Below are 20,768 nucleotides of genomic sequence, written 5' to 3'. Positions count from 1 at the left end.
GGGCATGTGATTGTTGTGAGGGAATAGACTAATTTGAGGATTTTAAGTAGGCTTGCTGTTATTCTGGGTATTCTTTTTTTCTTTTTTTTCCTCTCCTTCCCCAAAAGGAGTTTTCCAGAGATACGTAAAGGCTTACCCTTGATGAATTGGCTTTAACAAGAAACCACAGCTCTAGATCCAAGCTACCACAGTTACTCCTCCCTATGCGCAGAAAAGTGTGAAGCTCTGACTTTATCATATGCAAAGCCGTGACACCTGGGGATACTTTCTGCCAGACACCCCTCGTGCAGACCCTGCACGTGTCCTCAGCAGTTGTGCCCAGGTCAGAAGAGCTGGACTACCTGCCAGTTGGTTGTTCAGCTGTGAATCATCCCTATGGCATTCACTGACCGTTTCTGTGGGTTTGGCTTCTTCTGCAAAACTTCCACTGACCAGCCCAGTACTAATTCATTTAGTCTGAATCTGTAAACACTTGATTGATAATCATAAAAGGGCAATATAAAAGCCTGTGCACTGTATGGATTACAAGAGCAGACATGTTTATAGCCTGATAACAACAGAGTACTCTGGCAAAGATCAGGAGTCTCAGATTTCCATATCCAGATGATTTTATTTTTGGAGTCCAGTTGGTGGTTTTAATTTTTGGCTATTGCAAAACCATCGTAGGTCTTAGCTGTTGCAACACAGGAGGAGGAGGAGGAAGACGTTGCTTGGAACGGGCGCTCTGTGCTCTTATTTAGGAGGCTTTCACAGTAGTTGCCGGTCTCCGAGTACAGCGGGAGGAATGATGCTCCCTCCTTGCTGCCTGGTGAGGGGGACAGGGTGCAACTGTGTCACTTAATAGTGCCAGCTGTGAGGGGCATGGACATGCTCCGATGACATTTCTGCTCAGCCCCAGGAAGGGAATCACTGAGGTGAGGAGCGGGAGGATTGTAAAGTGGAGCCCTATGGAGAGGAGGAGGGGTATCCTCAAGACTTTAACCAGGAAACGGACTCGAGGCAAAAAGAAACGGAGAGGCAAGCAAACTCTTATTTCAGCCAGCGATCTATCGTGCGCTCTGCTCTGGGGTGGGCTTGCAAGTTGGAGCTAAATCAAAACACTAATTCTGCTTTCTTGGGGGAGAGGAGGGGGGAACTTTACCTGGCACATCAGCCTTATCCTATCCTCTGCTCTCCGTTTCTCCTGCCTGGGCTGAAGAGGCTTTTAAAAAAGTGGGGCTGTAATGTCAGGGGGGCATTGCAGCATGCATGTGAGCTTGCTGGGGAACTCGTGCCACTCTGCATCCCTCTTCTCTGGCGTGCTTACACTGAGCAGGCTGTTACTCTTCAATGTGCTGTGTCCTGTGTTACAACTTAGACCTGAACTAATTGGCAGGGATGTGGAGGCACCCATGGCAGCGGGTGTAATTGGTACTGTGCTCTCTGTGATGTTGCCTGTCTTGTTCTTTTGAATCCTGTTTGGGGGAAAAACCTGCAGTCTGATGTATCATACCAGCAATGTTGTGGGCATCCTGAGTGTCACTGAGGAGTAATTAATCTAAAGATGCTTGTGGGGGATGGAAGGCTGAGGAGGGTTAAAGCTTTTTACCCTACTGACTGTGTCTGAAGGGAATATAGTAACAACCTAAACCAGACTACCCAGAAAATGTTTAAGGCTTTTGACTACTGGGAGGAGCCGTTTCTCTGTTGTCTTTCCTCTTCTCCTTCCTCCTTTCTTTCCTCCTTTACTGTTACTGAAGTCTTCCCCACTGTGCAGTGCCTAATCCTGGGCGAGCATCACTTTGGGAGCCACAAGGACCCCACCCCTCCAAAGGGGGGTGTTCTCTAGGCATGATCTGCTGTAGCTGTAAAAGAACAAGTTTGACCTTGATTACTTCCTAGAGCATGGAATTTATCACCCTATTTTTTTTGTCTTAATAGGAACCCTGTAACACTTACACAAGCTTCTGTTAAAACAGTCTCTTAATTGTATGTGTTGCACCAGCCGCTGTAGTGACAAAGAAATCCTCCTGCAGTTGAGTACCTTGTCTAAGGCAGGACAGAGTAAACAGCATCATAAAGTCCTGCTGGGTTTTGGGTATGTGAGTGCAGATATAACCTATCTTGCTGGACTGTGGTAAACCCACTTTTTTTTGGAGCCAGAGTTGCGGAGGTGGATTTGAAGTGCTGCTTCTCTGGGTTTCCTGGCAAGGGTGCTCCCCTGGCACATGGTCCCTGGCTCGGCCTCGGTGGCTGACGGCGGGGCGTTTGCCAGCCTGTGCTCCAGCCTGGTCCTCTCCTTGTTCCCAGCAGGGACATGTGCATCACATGAGCACCGCTCCTGTCACCACGCCAATGCTGTGTTTTGTTGTTTTTTTCCTTACTCTACTCTCATGAAAACTGTCTAGGATATTAGAGGAAAGGTGACATTTGGGGTGTCTATTTAGCAAGTAGCTTCCTGCATGTCCCCTGCTCCCTTTGCTACTGTTCGGTCCCTCTGTTTGCCTTTCCACACGCTGAATTCTCTGCTGATGCACATGCATAAACATAAGGCCGTGATGGCTTTTGTTTCTGCTTAGAGGACTGATATATATCTTAAGACGACTAAAATGAAGTAGGGGTTGTAGGTGGTACCTGCATAAATAGGTTGGGGGATAATGCTGCCCCATTCTGGACGGGAGAAGGGGCTGTGTGGGAAGCAGTGTGAAACAGGGGGAAGCATGTCATCCCACTCTAACCCAATTAGCACTGGTTTAAACCAGAACACACAAGTCAAGTTGATTCATCATAAACAGAAACACAGTGCTTATTTGGAATGAACAGCTATGGTGAAAGTTTTTATTATAAATTTCAATGTTGTCAGTTCACAGTCTCCTCTCCCTATTGCTGCTACTGGCTGTGGTTCAACTACCTATAGAAAAGCTAAATCTCTTAAACTTCTAGAGGAGATGAGTCTCTTTAAAGAAAATTAACCTTTGTAACCTGAGGAGAGTCAGAGGCACTCTTGGGGAGCAAGGAAGTCTTCTAATTTTCTGGATTTCTTAAATCTGGTCCAAAGGGAGGCATTGTGATAGCGTTTCCTTTCAGGAAATGGTTGGATTAATTGCTTCTTGTTCTAGGATTTTCATTTCACAGGATGCTGTTTTAATGGCTGATGCATTCTTTACCTCTCTCTTGGCAGGGATGCTAATTATTTGCCTGTAGAATCACTTTGCATCTTCAGCCCAAACACATATGAACACGCTGCATTTGGAAATACAGCACTGAGCATCCTGTGCTTGGCTGTCAGTCCCCTGACTTGTCTGGTGGACAGTTTCAGACCGGGCTGCTTCCTTCCCGTCTTTTGTAGCCAATTTGTCATCAGAGATTCAGGAGACCTGGAGTCTGCTCCTGGCTCTGCCTGTCACGTGAAATGGGACTTTCAGCCAGTCATACATCTGCTTCTGTCTCCCCTTTCCCTCTGTGTCTTAATCTAGAGAGGCAGGAACTGCCTCTTAATATGTAAAATGTATAATAATGCTGTTGGCCCAACTGCTCTGCCCCAATACAGTTGCTGTAATTCAGGAAACCTGTAAAATAATTTTGCATTAAGGCATGTTGGCTCTTAGACAGAAATTGTAGGTGCTTTTTGCTCTGGCCTGACGCTTTGAAGAGTGTATAAATGAGGGCAAATTAAGAAACCCTGATGTCCTAAAGCTTTTCATGACTGTTTGAGGCAGTTTCCAGGCAGGGCACAGTTGGTCTGTGCCTGGGCTTGGGGGTGCGGAGGCCTCGGCCATGCTGTTTATGTTGCACCGCAGAGCCAAGATGCATCTCATACAGTGCATGGCAGTGCGAGGAGGTCTCCCTCCACGTCTGGCACAGCAGTGTCCCTGCCTCGCGGCTCCACCCCGAAATGCACGATTTTGGTTTGGGGGTGGAAAAGTCAGAAATCAAAAAAACCCAAGAAGAAACCCCAGGAGTGTGGGGGAAGGGAAGAGAATGGTTATTTTGCACCTTTTTTCACCCGTTTGTGTGAGAGCCTACTCTCATTCATAAATGGCTCTGGGAGCCGAAAGCTCCCGATACAAAGAGAAACCGAACAACTGGAGAAGTTGGCTCCAAGGGCTCCAAAAAGGCACTGAAGGGCGATGGAGGGGGAAGCCGGAGTGCGGTGTGCCCCGTCCTACTCGGGGCTGCTCTGTTGCGGGGAATGCGGAACTGCAGAGCTGGCGGGGGGCAGGCAGGGGGTGGCTGTGTTTGAGCAAGGATCTGGTGCTATAACTTTTTTTTTCTTCTTCTGTTTCAAGTAAACACTCTTCCCCGCCCTCCCCTCTCTCCCTCCACCCCACCTCCCTCTCTTTCAATCCCGCTCATGTGTTTCTATTTAAGGGCTGCAGTGCAGACGAATATGATTGGCATCTACAGCCCCCTCTTGACTTTCAGCTCAAGCCTTTAGAGTGGAGAAGGAGCTGAGCCGCCAAGGGGAGAGCTGTTTTTTTTTTTTTGGTTTTTTTTTTTCCTTTGGGTTTACTTGGGGGATGGCTCAGCTGTGGATTTATGCTGCTTCTGCCCAGGATTTTTCTCTCTGAATGGGAGCAAGGATTGTGGAAACCATGTTGGGAAGAGGTTTATTTTCAGAATCCATCATGAAACTTTGCAACTAATTCACTGTTTTCGGCTCCCTTTCGTATTTTTTTTCCCCTCCCCTTTTTTCTTTTTCTTGTCTCCAATGTCCCTCTGTGCTGCTGGGTTGTGGGCCAGAGGAGGCTGTTTCTATATGGCCAGCCATTTGGGGATATGCTGCGAGCCAAGGTTGTTTGCTGATTTGCTTGGCTCTGGTGACAAGTTGGCCTGTCGTGAATCGGATGGACGGAGGTCACTCTCGAGGAGCCATGGCTGGAAGCTGGCTTACGGCTTGCTTTTTCCCTTCCCCAGGTGCTGATGCTAGCTCTGAACCCATGATCCTGGAGCAATATGTGGTGGTGTCCAACTATGAGAAGCAGGAGAACTCTGAGATCAGCCTCCAGGCTGGAGAGGTCGTGGATGTCATAGAGAAAAACGAAAGCGGTAAGACACGTTTACTGCTTTTCCCTCTTCCAGTGGTCTGATTTTTGCATGTGTTCCTCCTCTTTCAGTTTCCTCATCACTACTTGTAGCTCTACGTTAGCTCCATCTGGTACAGTTACTATGTCTGGCTGAGGATGTTGAAGTTTCTCAATGTTGATTTGGGCTTGGGGCCAAATGTTGCCTTCTACTGTAAGAATGTTTCATAGGTTTTGTGTGTTAATTAGCCAAAGTACGCTAATGGAAAACGAAGGTGAAGGAGAGAAGGACCTGCAGCTAATGAAGCTGGTGTATAGTAGACCGATATAGTTGCCCTGCTGTCTCTTCAAGTCTCTTGTCAGCATTTCCATTACGAACTCCCTTTTCAGAGGATTTATAGGATGAGTGTTTAAAAATTGCTTGGGATGAAACTTGGCTTGACAGCTTAGTCTGTGGCCCAGAGCTCGGTAGGGAGGGGAGAGAATGTGCGTAGATAAATACGTGGCTATGCAGTTTCAAAACTTCTTGCAGAAGTGTTAATTGGGGAATTTTGAGGCAAGGAGGCAGAGCCTGTCATGTAAAAGCAAGATGAAATCCCTCTCTGCCATCCCTGGAATAACCAGCTTCCACTTGGAAAATGAGATTTTTGGCAAGTGTTTGTATAGATGTCTTTTGTGTACTTTAACTCTTGAATGTCTGGTAGCTTTGAGTCTCCTGCGTTTGTTCAGCCTGACTGTGCACATGTGAGTGGTTGGAGTGGGTTAGCAGCTGGTTTGAATAACTGCCTGTCTTCAGCAGCTCCCCCTCCTCCCCCCCAGCGCTCCTTGTGTATTAATCCGGAGCTGTTGTCCAGGACTGGTTTCCAGCCCACTCGTGACTTGTGTGTCCTCATCCAGAGGAGCTGCTGGCATTTGGAGCCGTTCAAGTGAAGGCTGATATCGTGGTAGCTCCACACACAGGGCTTTCACGGCTGGCTGGCTCTGGAGCACGCTGGGCACGCCAGAGCTTGGGGAACCAGGACACCCTGATCTGGGACTCAAATCCATCTTCCAGAGCTCTGAGTCAGGTTACCCACAACGATGACCATGTATTGTACTTTTTAATTTATTTTTCTTTTAATTGAGTGGTTATTTCTCTGCTGTATGAAAGCCTAATGCTTGTTTGGCTCAAAGTGATGCAGTCAGTTGCTGGCCAGTGATTCAGTGTGGTGTCCAAAAGGATTGCGTGTGGAAATGAACTGGATAGTGTGAACAGAAATGCCTGTCTCCTGGGTACTGACTCTATCACTTGCAAAACTAGTAGAGGCCAAAATGCTCATCTGCCCCACTTTAAAGCAATAGTTATGATTGAAGGGGGGGAAAAATGTCTTGACTACTTCAACTGCATCTGGGCTAGTGGACAAGCATCCTCCCTTCTGAGCCTGAGGGCTCCTCACTGTCAATAATGGGTGTTACTGCTGTCAGAACAAGCCTGGTTATTGTGGCAACTTGTATTCATACCCATGATATCCCTGTCTTGGAAAATGGCTTATGGAGCCAAGGGAATTGGGCTGTTAAATAATGCAAGAAGTGTCTGAATTCCAAATTACAATTCCTTTGTGTTTTCTTTTAATGTGGCCTCTCCCCCTTGCACAGTTCACATCATATTGTATTGAACCACACGGTATGTGGAGATATAAATGGAGAGTGTCAGGGTTTGAATTTAATTAGTGGTTCCAGAAATGTGACTCGTCTAAGGAAACATCCTTGAACGTGGATTACAGTTCTTAAGACCACATTCTGATGCTTAGCAGCCAGATTTCTTATTGTCCATATAAACAAGAAATGAAACCTGAAGCCCTGAACTCCATGCTATAATTTTGTCCTTTATATCTGTAGAGATAGATATAATAATGATATAGATATATATTGCAAAAAAAACCCATAAGTCACGTATTGGTGATGGAGAGAGCATCTTTTGCTTTGGATGCTTGTCTAAACTGTTCTGGCAGATAATTCATGTTTTATTTGTTCCAAGAACAGGACTCCAAACATACACTCTCACTGTCTCCAAGGTTAGGGATACCACAGGAATGGCTTTAATACTATGACTTCTTGTCTCTTCAGCTAAAGCTGAACCTATAAATGGCATGTAATGAAACTAGTAAAAGTTTCTTAAGTGTCAGCTTTTTAAACTCTTCAGTTATTGTTTGAATTGGGTATCTGTTTAGTGTAGGCAAGCGTGCCTAGAAGATGTGGTTATGATTTCTAATAACATGGGGATACACTTTTTAAGAGAATAAGATTATTGGACTATGCACATGTGTGGTAATTCATCTGACTGCATGGTTATGTTGGCTTAAGTGTTGTGAAGCTATAGCTGTGGTTGTATAAATCGGGCTTGTTCTTCTGATCCAGACAGGCAAAGGTGATGTAAGGTGTTATGGATGTCACCTGCAGCAGGGACGGTTTCTTTCATGAAAGGAAGGAAGTATGGCTAGATAGCTTGTCAGCTGTGTGGTTGAGAAGTCCCGTCAGACTGGACAGTGTGCATTGGGTGTGCTGCTGGGCCAATATCTCAAATCTCCTTGTGTGTATGCATGCATATAGCATATCATATGTCTGGGTTTGGGTTTTTTAACTGTACTTTGGGGAAGCTAGGTATGTATGAATCTGTATACTGGATAGTATGGATGACTGCTTGATTTTAAAAGCCTTGCCTGAATAGGGTTGCATGTTGATACCTAGGGACACTTAAATTTTTTTTTTGTTTCCCCAGAGTGGGAGAAACCTTAACTTGGCTCTGTTGCGTGGCTTTGTAGGGAAGAAACACCTTCACTTTACTGGTCAGATGGCCCTATACTTTTTTACATAGGGAGGCTCAAAAGTTGTTCCCAAACAATGATGCCTGCTTCATGTCCTGCTGGATGTTTTCTTCTGAACGCTTCTAGGGCCTGAGCTGGAGTTACCATCTCCTCTGTTTGCCTCCAAATTGTGTACCCCCCTGGAAGGAAGTAAGCTCTGCTTTCAAAGGCCAGTGTATAGGGCAGAGGTAGAGGGGGGAAAAAAAAAATCTGATTTATTGAAGTTTTATCTGATTATCATAAAGCTACGTTAACTTAATCTTAAGTTAGTGTGTTGCATTTACTATATGGCATTATTCACCATTACATTTCCCATATCAGAGATGTGATTGAAGGCATCTCACAGATGTGTACAGACCCGTTTGGTAGGGCCTTGTCTCCTACTTAGTTTTCGCTTTCACTAAAAGAGTTGGATAAGGTTGTCTTCATTATTGGGCCAATGAAAGTTATGACTTGGACATCACTTCAAGTTGCAACTTCAGTATTACGACTTAAAAGCCAGGTCAGTGTAGCATATGTGGTAAATGATTTCTGAAACCCTTCATCTCGGTTATGAAGCCCATGGGTCACTGTAACCCGACTGTTGCTGCAATTGCCACAGAAGAAAATCTTGCTAGACTGAAAGAAATCTGTAGGATTTATTATACTTCAGAACAAATTATTTAGTAATGTACCAGCTCTCAGACTTTGACACTTGTCTTTTGCAGCCAGTACTTACATTGGCTCAACAAAAATTGTCCTTCAGACCTTCTTCTGAATTCTGGTTACATGAGCAGAAGACCCACAATGTGCCTGATGTATCTCATGGATATTTCTCGCTCTCTCTCTCTCCCGCCCCTTCCCCCCCTTCAGCCGAGGAGGAAAATCTACATATAGCAATGGTCACAAATGCATCAGGAGAAAAACAGAGGTTTGCAATCTCTCCAGATGGTGTCTGGGAACAGGCTGTAGTTACAAGGGTTGTGTTCCTTGTTGGAAGTGACTGTGACTTGTTTAAATGCACTGTGTAACCAGCCTGCACCGACCAACACTATCTAAACATCTCTGAGCTTTTTCAGAATAACAATGTGAATAGCTGACTCAAGTCTTGTCTGTCAAGTACATAGGCTTCTTTTAAATCTTAACCAAAAAAGCCTTGTGGAATGATTTAAAAATGTATTTCTGCTGCAGAAAAGAAATGTTGTGACTTTAAAGCAGGAATCCGACACAGATTTCTTTAAGGTAGAAGGGGGAGGGACTGGGCCAGAGCAGCTCCCTCTTTGCCAAGTTTTGCGTGGATGTGGCTTGAAACGGTCAAGCTATAAACTGTGGCGGCAGTGTTTGCAATGGAAAACCTGACAGACGGTGAAGTATAAGCATACTTCCAAGCACCTCTGCCTCCGCTGCTGCTCTGCTCACAGGCAGGATGGGGGCTCTTCCCTCGCAGCCCCCGGCAGCCGTGTCTGCAGTGGAGGCGTCGTGGGATGGTATTTTCAGCTGGGCTGAGCAGGACCATAGCCATTTCCTTTGCAATTACGTAACTGCAGACCAATTTCCAATATTATATTACATGCAATACGTAAAACAAAGCTATTATGGCTAACGTAACTTTATCAGGACCCAAAGGGATCTCTGGGAAGGGAGGCTGCTCTTCTCTCCTTGGCTGGGATGTGGGACATGGCACTGAAGTATCACCATAAGGAAGGTCTCGTGCTTGTCTCAGTGCCCTGGCTTACGGGTCTTGGGACTTTCTGGTTGTCCACGCAGTGTTGGGAGACTAGTGTGTGCCTGGCAATGTGCTCTGCATCACCATTTGGTTTCACTTGTGCTGCTCACTGGCTGCAGTCATGATTTAGGAGAGGGACATAAAGAGGCCACAGCTCTCCTGTGACTGATTGCTGGGGATACACTGGCTTCCCTATTGCAAACTCCATCCTGTTAGATTGAGAGCTTTTTGAGTCTGGCTTCTGCCTCTTCATGAGAAACACAGCACGCTTTATTTGAAGGTGTTGCTTTCTGGGATTAAGTAACTGGTTTTACTAGGTACCAAATCGGACCAAGTTTACTTTCTTGATGAATTACTGCATCTTGGCTAAAGGAGCACCATTAAAGTGGTCCAGATAGAAACAGATAAGTCGGTTTTTTTGCATTTCATGGATCATCTTTCATCCCTATATCCCCTCTGCCATTCCTGCTTTCGCAAGTAGCATTGATTTTTTTTTTTCTTTTTTGTGGACCCTTTTCTTTAGTGTGGTGGGGTTTTTTGTTTTAAATTCTGTAAAGACAACTGTTTCTGTCTTATATCTGCTTTCTGCTGCTTTACCCCTTTCTCTAGGATGTTGTTTTCATGATCCCCCCGTTGTACGCAGGGGGAGCATGGCGCTGTGTGCACTGCGGTCAAATGTCTCTGAGCATTAGTATTATCATCTTGAAAAAGCTGGCCAAAACCCAGTGCGCTTCTGTTTAATCTAACAGATAAGTAATATGCTAGCAGTTTCCTAGGCTTCAAGTGTGGATGTAGCTCTATACCAAATTGCAAATGCAGTCACCATGTTTGCTTATGAAATGTCAGTAGCTGTGCGTCCACTGGTTGGATGTGTTGCCAGAGACGGTATGCCTAATTGCCAACATCATGCTTTATTTCAGGTGCAATTGTGCCTGCTGGCTTTCCCTGGAAAGCTATTTCTTTTCCTTACAAAGCATTTCAAGAGAGCATGGTCCATCAGATGTGATTTAGGACTTGATTTCTGTTTGTACATCCAGCCCTGCCCTGCTGTTTGCTCCGAGAAAGCTACTTCACTTCTTTGCATTTCCATTTCTTCCCAGCATGGCTGTGTATTTGAATTTTAAACCTTCTAAGAGACCGTGATCATGATATAAAAAGTAAATACTCCCTCATACAGTGGACCCGTCTCTTCATCAGTGCTTGAGCTGTGCCTGGAATTTGAGGAGGAGAAACAAACACTTACATAGGTCGAACACCTTTCCTCTAGCACCAGTGGCTTCGTACCAGAGGACAGGTTCAGGTGAGTGGGCACCCCTGAATACCTGGGATAGCTGGTGTAAGTGCTCCTGTATGCACCAGCATTCATAACTCTCTAACAAGCAGAGCTGAGTTTAAGGAGGGACCACCCCAAACCCCTTCTTCAAAAACAAAGGCCTGTAGACTCCAGTGCCCTATCATGAATGCGGTGCTGCCTTGCCATGCATTCTGCCTTTCTGGGCCTGTCACCAGCCCTCCAGGAGAGGATACTTGATCCACTTATGAATCAGTTCCTGTTCTGCTGCAGTTTTCTGCTCAGTGTATGTACTAAGGCAGACAAACACAGACCATCTGAGGAGGCAGGGTGGGTGATGAGGAATTTTTTGGCTAGGAGTTACTGGAAAGTTGTTTAATGTCCTAAAAAACAGTGTTTGTAGAAGTTTTCCCTCCAAACATGGACAATGCTGGCAAAGCAGAGATGCTTTTCTCCTTCAAATGCTTGCAGATCAGGGGCTGGAGAAGGAAGGGCTTCTCTGGTCAGGCAGAGTTTCAGAGGCATCTGTGGTGAGGGTAAGGATGCTCAATGGCACTTGCTTGTCTCACTGCAGCAGTGTCTTTGTCTCCAGGCTTTGTGGAGGAAGTGATCGAGGTTGGTTGTTATCTTGCTTTGTTTTGCAACAGTATAAGCAAAGCATCCTGTTGGTGTGTCTGGTTGCAAATGATGGGTTTTATTTTAAACTTCAGGTGTCCGGAAGCTGGCATCTATGGAGGGAGTCTGAGCGCCTTGTTTTAAAGCAGTCAATGGAAATGGGGTCAATGGAGTATTGATAGGACGGGCAGAAACTTTTAGACTAATCCAGGCTCTGTGCTGGCTCCAGGGGATGCCTGAGACAAGCTTAGAGCAGAGAGGTAAAACTGGATGTGATGACTTGCTCTAACCAAGTTCCCACTGGAGATCAGCTCCTTTCTGGGAATACAGTGCCTGACCAACCCTTCAAACACTGCAAACAGGCACTCCCTCTTCCCAGTGGTCTGTTTGCAAAATGTTGAATGGATGGAGAGAATTTACACTCACACCAGAAACAGCCGGGTCAGCAGGAGATCAGGAGGAGCCCGCCTTCCTCTGCTCTTGCCCCTGGGAGCCCAAGGGTGGGGTGATGCTGTCTAATGACTTTAGCAACTGTACTAAGTTGGAAGCAGCCCTTGACAGCCTACCCTGACCTCTCTGGTGATTCTCGTTTGTGAGCTATTTTCTGGCCCCCCCCCTTTTTTTTTTTTGCCTTTTTTCTAATTGGATTTTTAAATGTGTGCCTCTGCAACAGTAAGGAGGTGGTGGCTGCTTTCCTTTTCTGACTGTTCAGCTTTCAGCAGGCAAAGGTTGTTGGTATGGTTGAAGCCCTCATTTGAGTTTCAAGAATTTAACTTAGATTTACTGTGCCCAGAAAGGAAGCATGCCGCAACATTTCTGAAGTGGTTACCTCTGAGCTGCAGTTCAAGGCTGCCCTGTACATAGGCTTGAACAATGAGCTATTTGGGACTGACATTTCTAGACCTGCCTATTGCTTGAGCATCACCACACCACCATCTCAGCTGAGGTTGGGAGGTTGCTGCATAAAACAAAATGCTTGAATTATGAATGTGTTGTAATATTCATGCTGCTATCTTGGGATGTCTAAATGGCTTTCCTGTCCCCCACTTAGTAACTTACATGGCAAGTGACGTTTGTTTCTGTGTTTAAGAGTTTGGAAGGTAATTCTCTTTGTTGGAACCAAAGCAGGGTTGTCAATACTCTGGTGTTTGTAGTTGTCCTCTGTCACTGTGGAAAATGAGGTTGTTCTCTGTTGCCACCTCTGAAATACTTGTGGTTTTGTGACCATGCAAAGGGATTGTGGTGGTCTCCTGCTTTTCTGCTGGGAATACTTGTTCCAGCCCTGTGACAAGGAGACATCGTCCCTTTAATTGTGCTGTGACATTTCCATCTCTTCTGGGAAGCCCTTCTGCATTTCATAGACATCTTTGCTTGGTTTTCCTTTGCCCAGCTTTGAATTGCAGTGTGTACTTGCTCTGACTTCTTGGTGACAAGCTCATTATGAACACTTGAAATGTGTCTGTCTGGTAACGCTATGCCCTTTGCAATGCCTAATTCTGCTGAAGCTTTCCTGGGACACCTCCAGACTGCTCTGGAGCTCTGCTAGTAGGGCTGTTTTGCTTGTTGGGATGGAGGAGTTGATTGGTGGCTTGTAGTATTTGGGTCCCACTTGAGCTGCGAGCAGCAGAATGTCATACTAAAGTGACCTTCAGTGCATTCATAAAGCCTTGCTAAAGTTAACTAGTAGTGTTGTTCTGTGAGGTTCATCATGGAAGTTTTCAGTGTAGTAAGAAATGAATGACTATTTTCCAAGCAATGCTGCCTCATTTCATTCTCCTGTAGAGGGAAAAGAATGATTAACAAGTAATAGGGACACAAGAGATGTCATGGGGTCATACTCCTCTAAAGCATTCTCCTCTTTAATAGTACCTGTCAGATCTCCTCTATGTAGTGTTTGCTTTTAAAGTTGTTTTAAAGGAACATCTCTCCAGATAGAGACATAATAAAACTCAACTTCCAATTTGAAATCATCCCTCTAGAGCATATTTTCTCAAATGCTTTGGGCTATAGTGTGTGGTTTATATTCATTTTTTAGTCCCATTCCCATTGTTTGTCTTAATCTTGGGCAACTGGTATTCTGACAGGGGTAGTTCAGTTATGTGGGGTTTTTTTTCCTTTTTATGGAGACATCTGAAGTCCAACCACTTTGACTTTTGCATTCATTTGCCTTTTCTTTAGCTGATGTCATGTCTCTGTGGGACAACTCTCCCCCACACCCCAAATTTCCCTAAGCTAGGGGGAAGGGTTATTGCTGTGAATAGGAAGTCTCCAGATACATTAAATATGCATCTCCAGGGCTGGGTTTTTCCCATCTGCTGTCTTCTAAGCATCCCACTGAAGTAAACAGGTTCCTTTTTAAACTTCCCTTCACCTGGCTTGACGTGGAACAAAATACTACCTGTTTAGTTCTACAGTTCTCTAATCTCTCAAGAAATGGGAATAGGAGCCCAGAGAGAGGAATTCCCCTGCCTTGCAAGACCCAGCAGAGCAAGGCCACTTGCAGGGGCAAAGCCTTCACACAGGCAGGATTGAAAGAGGTCCCACAAAGTTGCCAGGTCAGCATGCATGGAGATTTTTCTTGTCTCCAAACCACAAGAAGTGTAGTTCACAGGGGGAAAAAGTCAATGTCAGCCTTTGCAAAGTTTGTTTCTTATCTGCAGCTGTTTTGACTTCCCCGTATCCAAGGGGCTGAGACCATTAAGACCCCCTCTAGGAGCAGGAGAGGGAACAAGCCTGTCTGGACTTCATGTTTGGTAGCTGTGGCCATGAAATCTGTTGCAGGACTTCTGAGACTGCCCTGTTAGTCTGGCTGCTGGGGAAAGGGTGGGATGTGACCACCGAAACCACGGACTTGAAGACTTAGTTGTCTATAAAGGCAATTTAGCGTCAGAGGAACAGGGCGCATCAGTAAGCATGGAGAAGCCAAGACAGCAAGCAATACTACCTTTAAGTTTGCTGTACAACACAGCCAGGTATTCCTGAATAGTAGACTCTCTACCAGGCCTCTGAAAACTTCAATTCTGAAATTTCCAGCTGCCTGCATGTTCCCTCCTCTTTCCCTTCTCATCTAATCCTGCTGTGCTGAGACTTTATACTCAGGCAGATAGTTAAATTCTCTCTGTTTCCACTGCATACCCTGTTTGGAGCCCAGGATGGCAGGCTGAAAAGGAAAAAATTTTACACAGCATCCCTGGGTGGAGCCTTTACTCATTACCTCCTCTGTTTATGCAGTCACTGCCATTTTCAGGACCCTGAAACCTGCCCCAAGAAAATGTTTCCAAGGAAAATCTGCTTTTCATATTAGAATACATAAACTTTCTAATGATTGGGTTTCCTATATCAGCCAAATAGGTCACCAGCTCAGCACTGCTGCAAGAAACTACCTGAGGCCAAAAAGATACAAGGATATTACTGAGGCCTTCCAATGAGTCCTGTAGGTACCTTGTGGGCTATGTTCCTTGAGACATGACTGCCTTTTTTAAAAATTAAAAAAAAAAAAAAAAAAAGCAGCATTGTTTTCATAGGCTTTTGTTATATCAAAGTTTCTTTTAAGAAGGCAAGTCACTGAAATGGCTTTAAATAAGCCCTGAAAATACTAAACTTAATGTGTAGTGATTGACGTCTTCTGCCCTTTGTTCTAGTTAATCAAGAAAGCAATTATACACAAAAGCTTTGGCTCTTGTGGTGACTTTCAGGCCCATTTTTCAAAGTAAGCAAAAGACTGATGGTGCATTTTTGTTGTGTCAGATGAGGACAAGATTAATAAAGGATGGAAGAGATTTTTTTTTTCCCCCAAGCTGCACAGCAAATAAGCAGTTCTAATAATACTTTGGCAGTAAAATGGAAGCTGTAATCATTAGCAGACGCGTTTCAGTTACGACCAGCAACATAACTCTTTACTTTTGGTTTTCATGTTAAAAAGAGTTCAGTTTCCCCACAAACCAATTTCTTGTCCATCTTCAGATTAAGCAAAACCTATAGAAGTAATTGTCTTGCTTAGGAGTTTCATAATACAATCAGATTTAGGGGGTGGCTTGACAGAGGGGTGTATGTCGGCTCTTCCTGTCCACCCCTTGGGCTGGGACACAGACTTTCCAGCATTGTTGATGGAGACTTTAATTATTTTTGTGGTAGAAAGATGTTGGCTCACAGCTGGATTAACTGAAGCAGTTCTGGAAGACGCAGGGGATGAGATGGGCTCTCTTGGATCTCTATTTTACTGGCTGGCTTCTCTTTACTATTTTTATTGGCTGGTTTGGTTTTTTGTATCTTGATACTGTGTGACTTCATCTGAAAGTTTCACATGCAATGGGACATCACTTTATTTCAAATGAAACTGGACTGCAGTTATATTGGCAGCGTAGTCAAACTTAAACTTGGTGATAATGCCAAGTATTTCCCAGACCTCACTTGAGTCCGTATCTCCTATTTCTCCCCACAATGCGACCACGTGCTGGAAAGCCCTAGCCTGTTGCTTTGAAAAGTTGTTTTAATTCTGTTTGCAGAACCGCCTCCTGCTGATCTTTTCCTCTCTCCCATCGCGCGCACACACCCTTTCTGGTAAGCGTGCTGGTGGGATGGGCTTTAATGCAAGCATATCTCCCAGTGGTTGGAGGGCAAGGGCAGTGCTGGGTGCACTCATGCTGGAGACCTAGCTTCACTTTACTTGCATATTAATACAGCTGCCATATGTTTGCTTAAGAATCCCAGGCTGGTTTGATACTTAGATAAAAGAGAAAATAAGTTGTTGCCCTTTCACAATTAGCAGCAGCTTGACTAGCTAGACTAACGCTGGCAGGCACACGTCTGCACTGTCTCACGAGTGTAAGATAACACCTTCATGATTTGATGTCCAGGTCTTGAGGCACTGTGCTGACTTTCAAATGGTGACCATATGCGCAGGTGAAATGTATCCTTCTTAAAGGACAATAGGTCTTGGGGAGTCCAGGTGACTGCATACAAAACCTGGCAATTGGAATAACAAATTTCAGTGCGCTGAAATTGAAATGAAGTTAAGGAAGCCCTGAATACAGTCCCTACTCAAACATGATGGAGGTGATGGCGGGGTGCAGGGTAAATCTCCATGCAGTGGTGACCATAGGAGTGGAAGAACAGCATCTAGTATTAAACCTGAATCATTGGCTTGAACACTGGTAAGTTCATAAATAACACTTTAATCTCACACATGGGCTTTTATAGCATTTGGATGTTATTGGAGGCCTCCCTGCATGAGGAAAACCTGAGCTGCTTGGAGAGACTTGACCCATTCATCTTAACTGAGTATAGTTGGAGGTTCAGGATGGGTAATGTGAACCTGGGAAGATCCATCGCTGAGCATTTGAAACCCTAGGATTAAACTCAAGGGCAATTTATTCAGTGCCCTGGAAACCACTTTGAAGAATCTGCATTTCTGGGTGTGGGCAGGGGAAAGACTGCACACACTGACTCATGGGAGAGAAGGTGTAGCTTGCTTGTTTACCTGAAAACAGGATCAGGAATCTGAGACAATTTCTTTGAGGTTTTGTTCTTAATACTGACTTAAATTCCATATCATTACTGAGACACAAACTCTCTACAGAGTATGAAGAACCAAAATTATGGGACAGCTGTATGCTCTGGGTGAGCTTGTACATTATTCCCTTGCTTCAAGTAGACCTTCTGTGACCAAAATGTCCTTGAATAAAAGTAGCATCCCATTTCTGGTCATTCTATTTCCATCACCAGGCAAATGGGAGAACCGAGCCCTATAGAAAATGCCTCTCTTGCTCCTCCTGAGCACAGCAAGCAGAACTGGTTCCTGTACCAGCTACAAGTTAAATCACACTCTTGATCATTCCAGACGTCTTTGGTGTATTTTTGGAGCTGACTATACACTTCCTGGGCTGTTAGCCTCTTGGTTTTAAAATAAATGAGCCTGTGGGGTTTGGCATATGAATCCTTCCACTCAGCTGAGAAGCTAAGTATCTCTTTCGCAGAAGTATCCAGGTTTGAGAGCCAGCCACATGAAAGGGTGTTGCTTTCCCTACGCCACCCCAGAGCCTCCCTTGCAGACAATCCTAAACAGAAGCCAACATCCCCCAATGAGGACGCTGTCTGCAGAATCTGCATGTGGGAACTCAGGGACTGAATGGTTCTGGGGGTGGCTTGCAAGATGCTTGCTGACACTGGTTTAAATTTGGCTCAGGCTACCAGGAATTGTTGTGTAGTGGCATTTGAGGGAAAATGCTGGTGGTTTCAGGGAAACTTCCATTACAGATGAGATGTAGCCACCCATTGCAATGCTGTGACAGATGCCAGTGCTGAGACCTCCGTGCATGGTGCGCTTGAGTTGCACAAGGGCCTTTTTTCCACCCATTATGTGCAGACATGGCAGAGGCTGAGTGCCTGGGCGTGCACTTGCCCTTGGCAAGTGTGTCTTGGGGCAATGCAGTGACAGGAATAGAAATAGTGACTGGGCCAAACTCATCCATACCTTAGCAAAGGCTGCAGGCTGCCAGGGGAGCTACTCTGGCTTCTGTAAAATAACAGTGCCCGGTCCTTGGTACATCAGGAACACCATCTGCTTCAGCTGAAACTTGCCTAAACTAGTAATTCTTCCCCATATACCCAAGTCATATAATCCTTCCTCTATTTCTTCTTTGCCTCTTGTTTAAGCAGACTCCTGAGTGGACCATCTGACTGGCCCCAGATAAATTTGGTAGAAACTTAAGTGAGTACAGGAGGGGAGGCCTGAAATGAGGATAACTGAGTGCAGGTGGAGATTAGTGACTTCCTTCCTGGGTATCATTTATTCTGCTGTGTTTCTTGTTCCTTTCCACTGATCTCCTATACCTTCTGTGGAGAATCCCATGTGATTAATGCTTTTTGATCTTTCGATAGCTAAATCCTCTGCTAATTTTGCCTGTCAGGAGCACACTCTGATCTAAGGAAATGTAACACAGTGCATTCCTTGGTTTAAGGAAATCAAAATCCCATGTTTCTGTGGGATTGAAGTTTCATCTTAACCTCAACAATGTGATGCTGAGGCATTTTTCTGTAGCTGTCTCAGAGCTGTGCCTTCATCAGGTCTTGGTGGCTGGACTAGAATTGCACTTATAAGGAGCTCTGGAGTCAGACCATCCATTGGTACTTAGTGTTTTTCTTGCAAGTGAGTTGGCAGGAAAGAGCCTTGATTGCTGTAGCTGATCCTGACCTAGATTGGTAAAAGCAGCCATCACTTAAGAAAGCAAATTTCACAACTGTAGTCACCCCTGTTCAACTGGAGCCACGGCAGAGGTCAGAACTGCTTATCTTTGACTTCTGAAGCTGAACACTAACTCTTTCTGGGAGAAAGTGGACTTGTAAAGGCGAGTTCCTGGAGATAATGAAGTTCCACTAAATGCTTACCGATGGCCAATTCACACTTCAGACAGACCATTTCCAGATAAAACAAATAGCCATGGAAAGAATGGCAGAAGACAGTACAGCTAACGATGTGAAGGGTGCTTTTATTTCAGTGGTACACACTCCTCTGGAACGTATCTGTAGCCTCAGCAATATCCAATTTGTAACAAGTCCTTTGCATGTTTTTGGAGAGCAGGGAGAGAGGATCTGTTATGAGCAATCCACTGCTTTCTTCCTTCTGAGATTTTAATGTGGGATAAAAAAAGAAAGGTAAAGGAGTGATTCATCCCACAGGCTGTACTGTTAATCCCATGAAGTTTATATGAGTAGTATGTGGCCAGCATCCTTGAAAATGCTCCAGGTGCATTAGTTACGGGAGGTGCCTTTAGCCTGAAAGGCAAAGGAACATTAAAATTGGCTTCTTTCTTGACGTCTGTTACTCAAATGTATCCCTCTATCATGCACCCCTTTCTCTGTTACTTAGTTTTGCCTCTTGTGCTCTCTAGTGTCTGTGCTAACTTCTAGTATGGAGGACGAAAATGGAGTCACCTAACTGGTCATGCTTTCCCATGCATCTTTCTCTGCTCTTTGCTGCTTCACATTCAGGAATGCCAACACTGAGGCAGTGATTGACTGGACTTGTACAGTTTTGCCAGTGAATGGGTGTGAATAACAGCTTTGCTCAAGTCAGCAAATAGTTCCTGATCATCCTAGTTCTTATAACTGGGTGCCCAACTGGGCTTGATATTTGTTTTGCTGGATGTGTACAGCTTCAAGCCATGCAGTTCAGAACCGGTGGGCACACAGTTGGACCTAGCTCTGTTCGCTGACAGCTCATGAAATTCATAATGCAGCGGTAGCCAGGAAGCTCCTGAGTGTGTAGGAGGCTGACCGCTGTTACGCAGCTATCCTGTTTTGTTTCTCCACTATCCGGGCTGGAGAACTTGGAAGCAGATGCTGGCAGAAGCGAAACCTTCTCACAAGACTCTTACTCCGTGCTTGGACAACTGAAGTCACGTTGTGAAGTCTAAATCCGTAGTGGAATTTGATGATGTTGATTTAAGGGGTCCAAGAACCATGGTAGAAGTACATTTCAAAAATAAAAATGTAAGGTGTTGACTAGTTGAGAACTGTTGAGACACTAGTGGAGTCTTTTGAGCAAGTGCTTTCAATTTTTATTTGGATGTTTGTCTGTCCTCTTCTGTTTCAAAGCCAGTAGTATCTTGTCAGTGGAATTTTGCCCAAAAGTATTCAGAAATTACCACTTGAAGGCTGGTAGAAGGGAATCAAGAGGCAGAGGACTTTATGGTGTGACCAAGTAGGGGCTGAAGAACTGGCAGCAGCGTAAACTTGACATTTCTGCTCAAGACTTGTTCCTGAATAGGTGTCAGAGACTCTGGAAAATCCAAGTGCAGTTCCTCATGGAAATTAGGAGCAGGCTTGGGGTGAAATGGGAGCCGAGTGCCTAGCCTCCCTTCATAAAACTGGAGTGTTCAAGCTCTCAACTTGTCACTAAATTGTCTTTTCCCAACACCACATCTCTTCTGTGCAGCAGAAGGTCCTTGGTGGGCAGCAGTGGTATGAATACAATCAGTGTTTGCTCCAGTTTATTCTGCGTTGCATTTTGTAGTACATTTTGCTGATGATTCTCACACTTTTATTAGTTTTCTATAGCATTCACAGGAATAAGCTATAAATGTCGTATGGCTCCTGAACTACGCTTAAACAGCTACACATGGGTTCAAGATGAGAAATTAGGTTTCCAATCGAGACTTTCCCAAAATAAGAGGAATGTGGGTTGTGTTCCATCTAGCGTTTTTGTTTTGGATAGGAGGCTTTTGGTTAATGTCAGTCTTGGAGGAGGGGAAAGCTGTTAGATGCCACAGGATCCCAAATGCTCTTTGCACAGTGGCTACAGCCAAAGACAC

General features: G+C 44.9%; 1 protein-coding gene across 5 annotated transcripts in view; it reads left to right on the top strand.

The window, feature by feature from the left end:
• SH3PXD2A (SH3 and PX domains 2A) overlaps positions 1–20,768 on the top strand; it is a 273,440-nt gene that overhangs the window by 192,709 nt on the left and 59,963 nt on the right. For 2 of the 5 annotated variants that reach the window (XM_072870729.1, XM_072870728.1), the window contains exon 7: positions 4,897–5,028. In XM_072870729.1, coding sequence (XP_072726830.1) covers positions 4,897–5,028 — 132 coding nt within the window. Of the gene's footprint in view, positions 1–663; positions 1,018–4,423; positions 4,588–4,896; positions 5,029–20,768 lie in introns of those variants that run through there. The other 3 variants (XM_072870732.1, XM_072870730.1, XM_072870731.1) reach the window with 3 other exon arrangements.

This window comes from Ciconia boyciana, chromosome 8 (genome assembly GCF_034638445.1).
Source record: "Ciconia boyciana chromosome 8, ASM3463844v1, whole genome shotgun sequence".
Classification (NCBI taxonomy): Eukaryota; Metazoa; Chordata; class Aves; order Ciconiiformes; family Ciconiidae; genus Ciconia; species Ciconia boyciana.
Note: the sequence above shows the minus strand (reverse complement) of the source record. Positions and strands in the feature narration are given on the sequence as shown.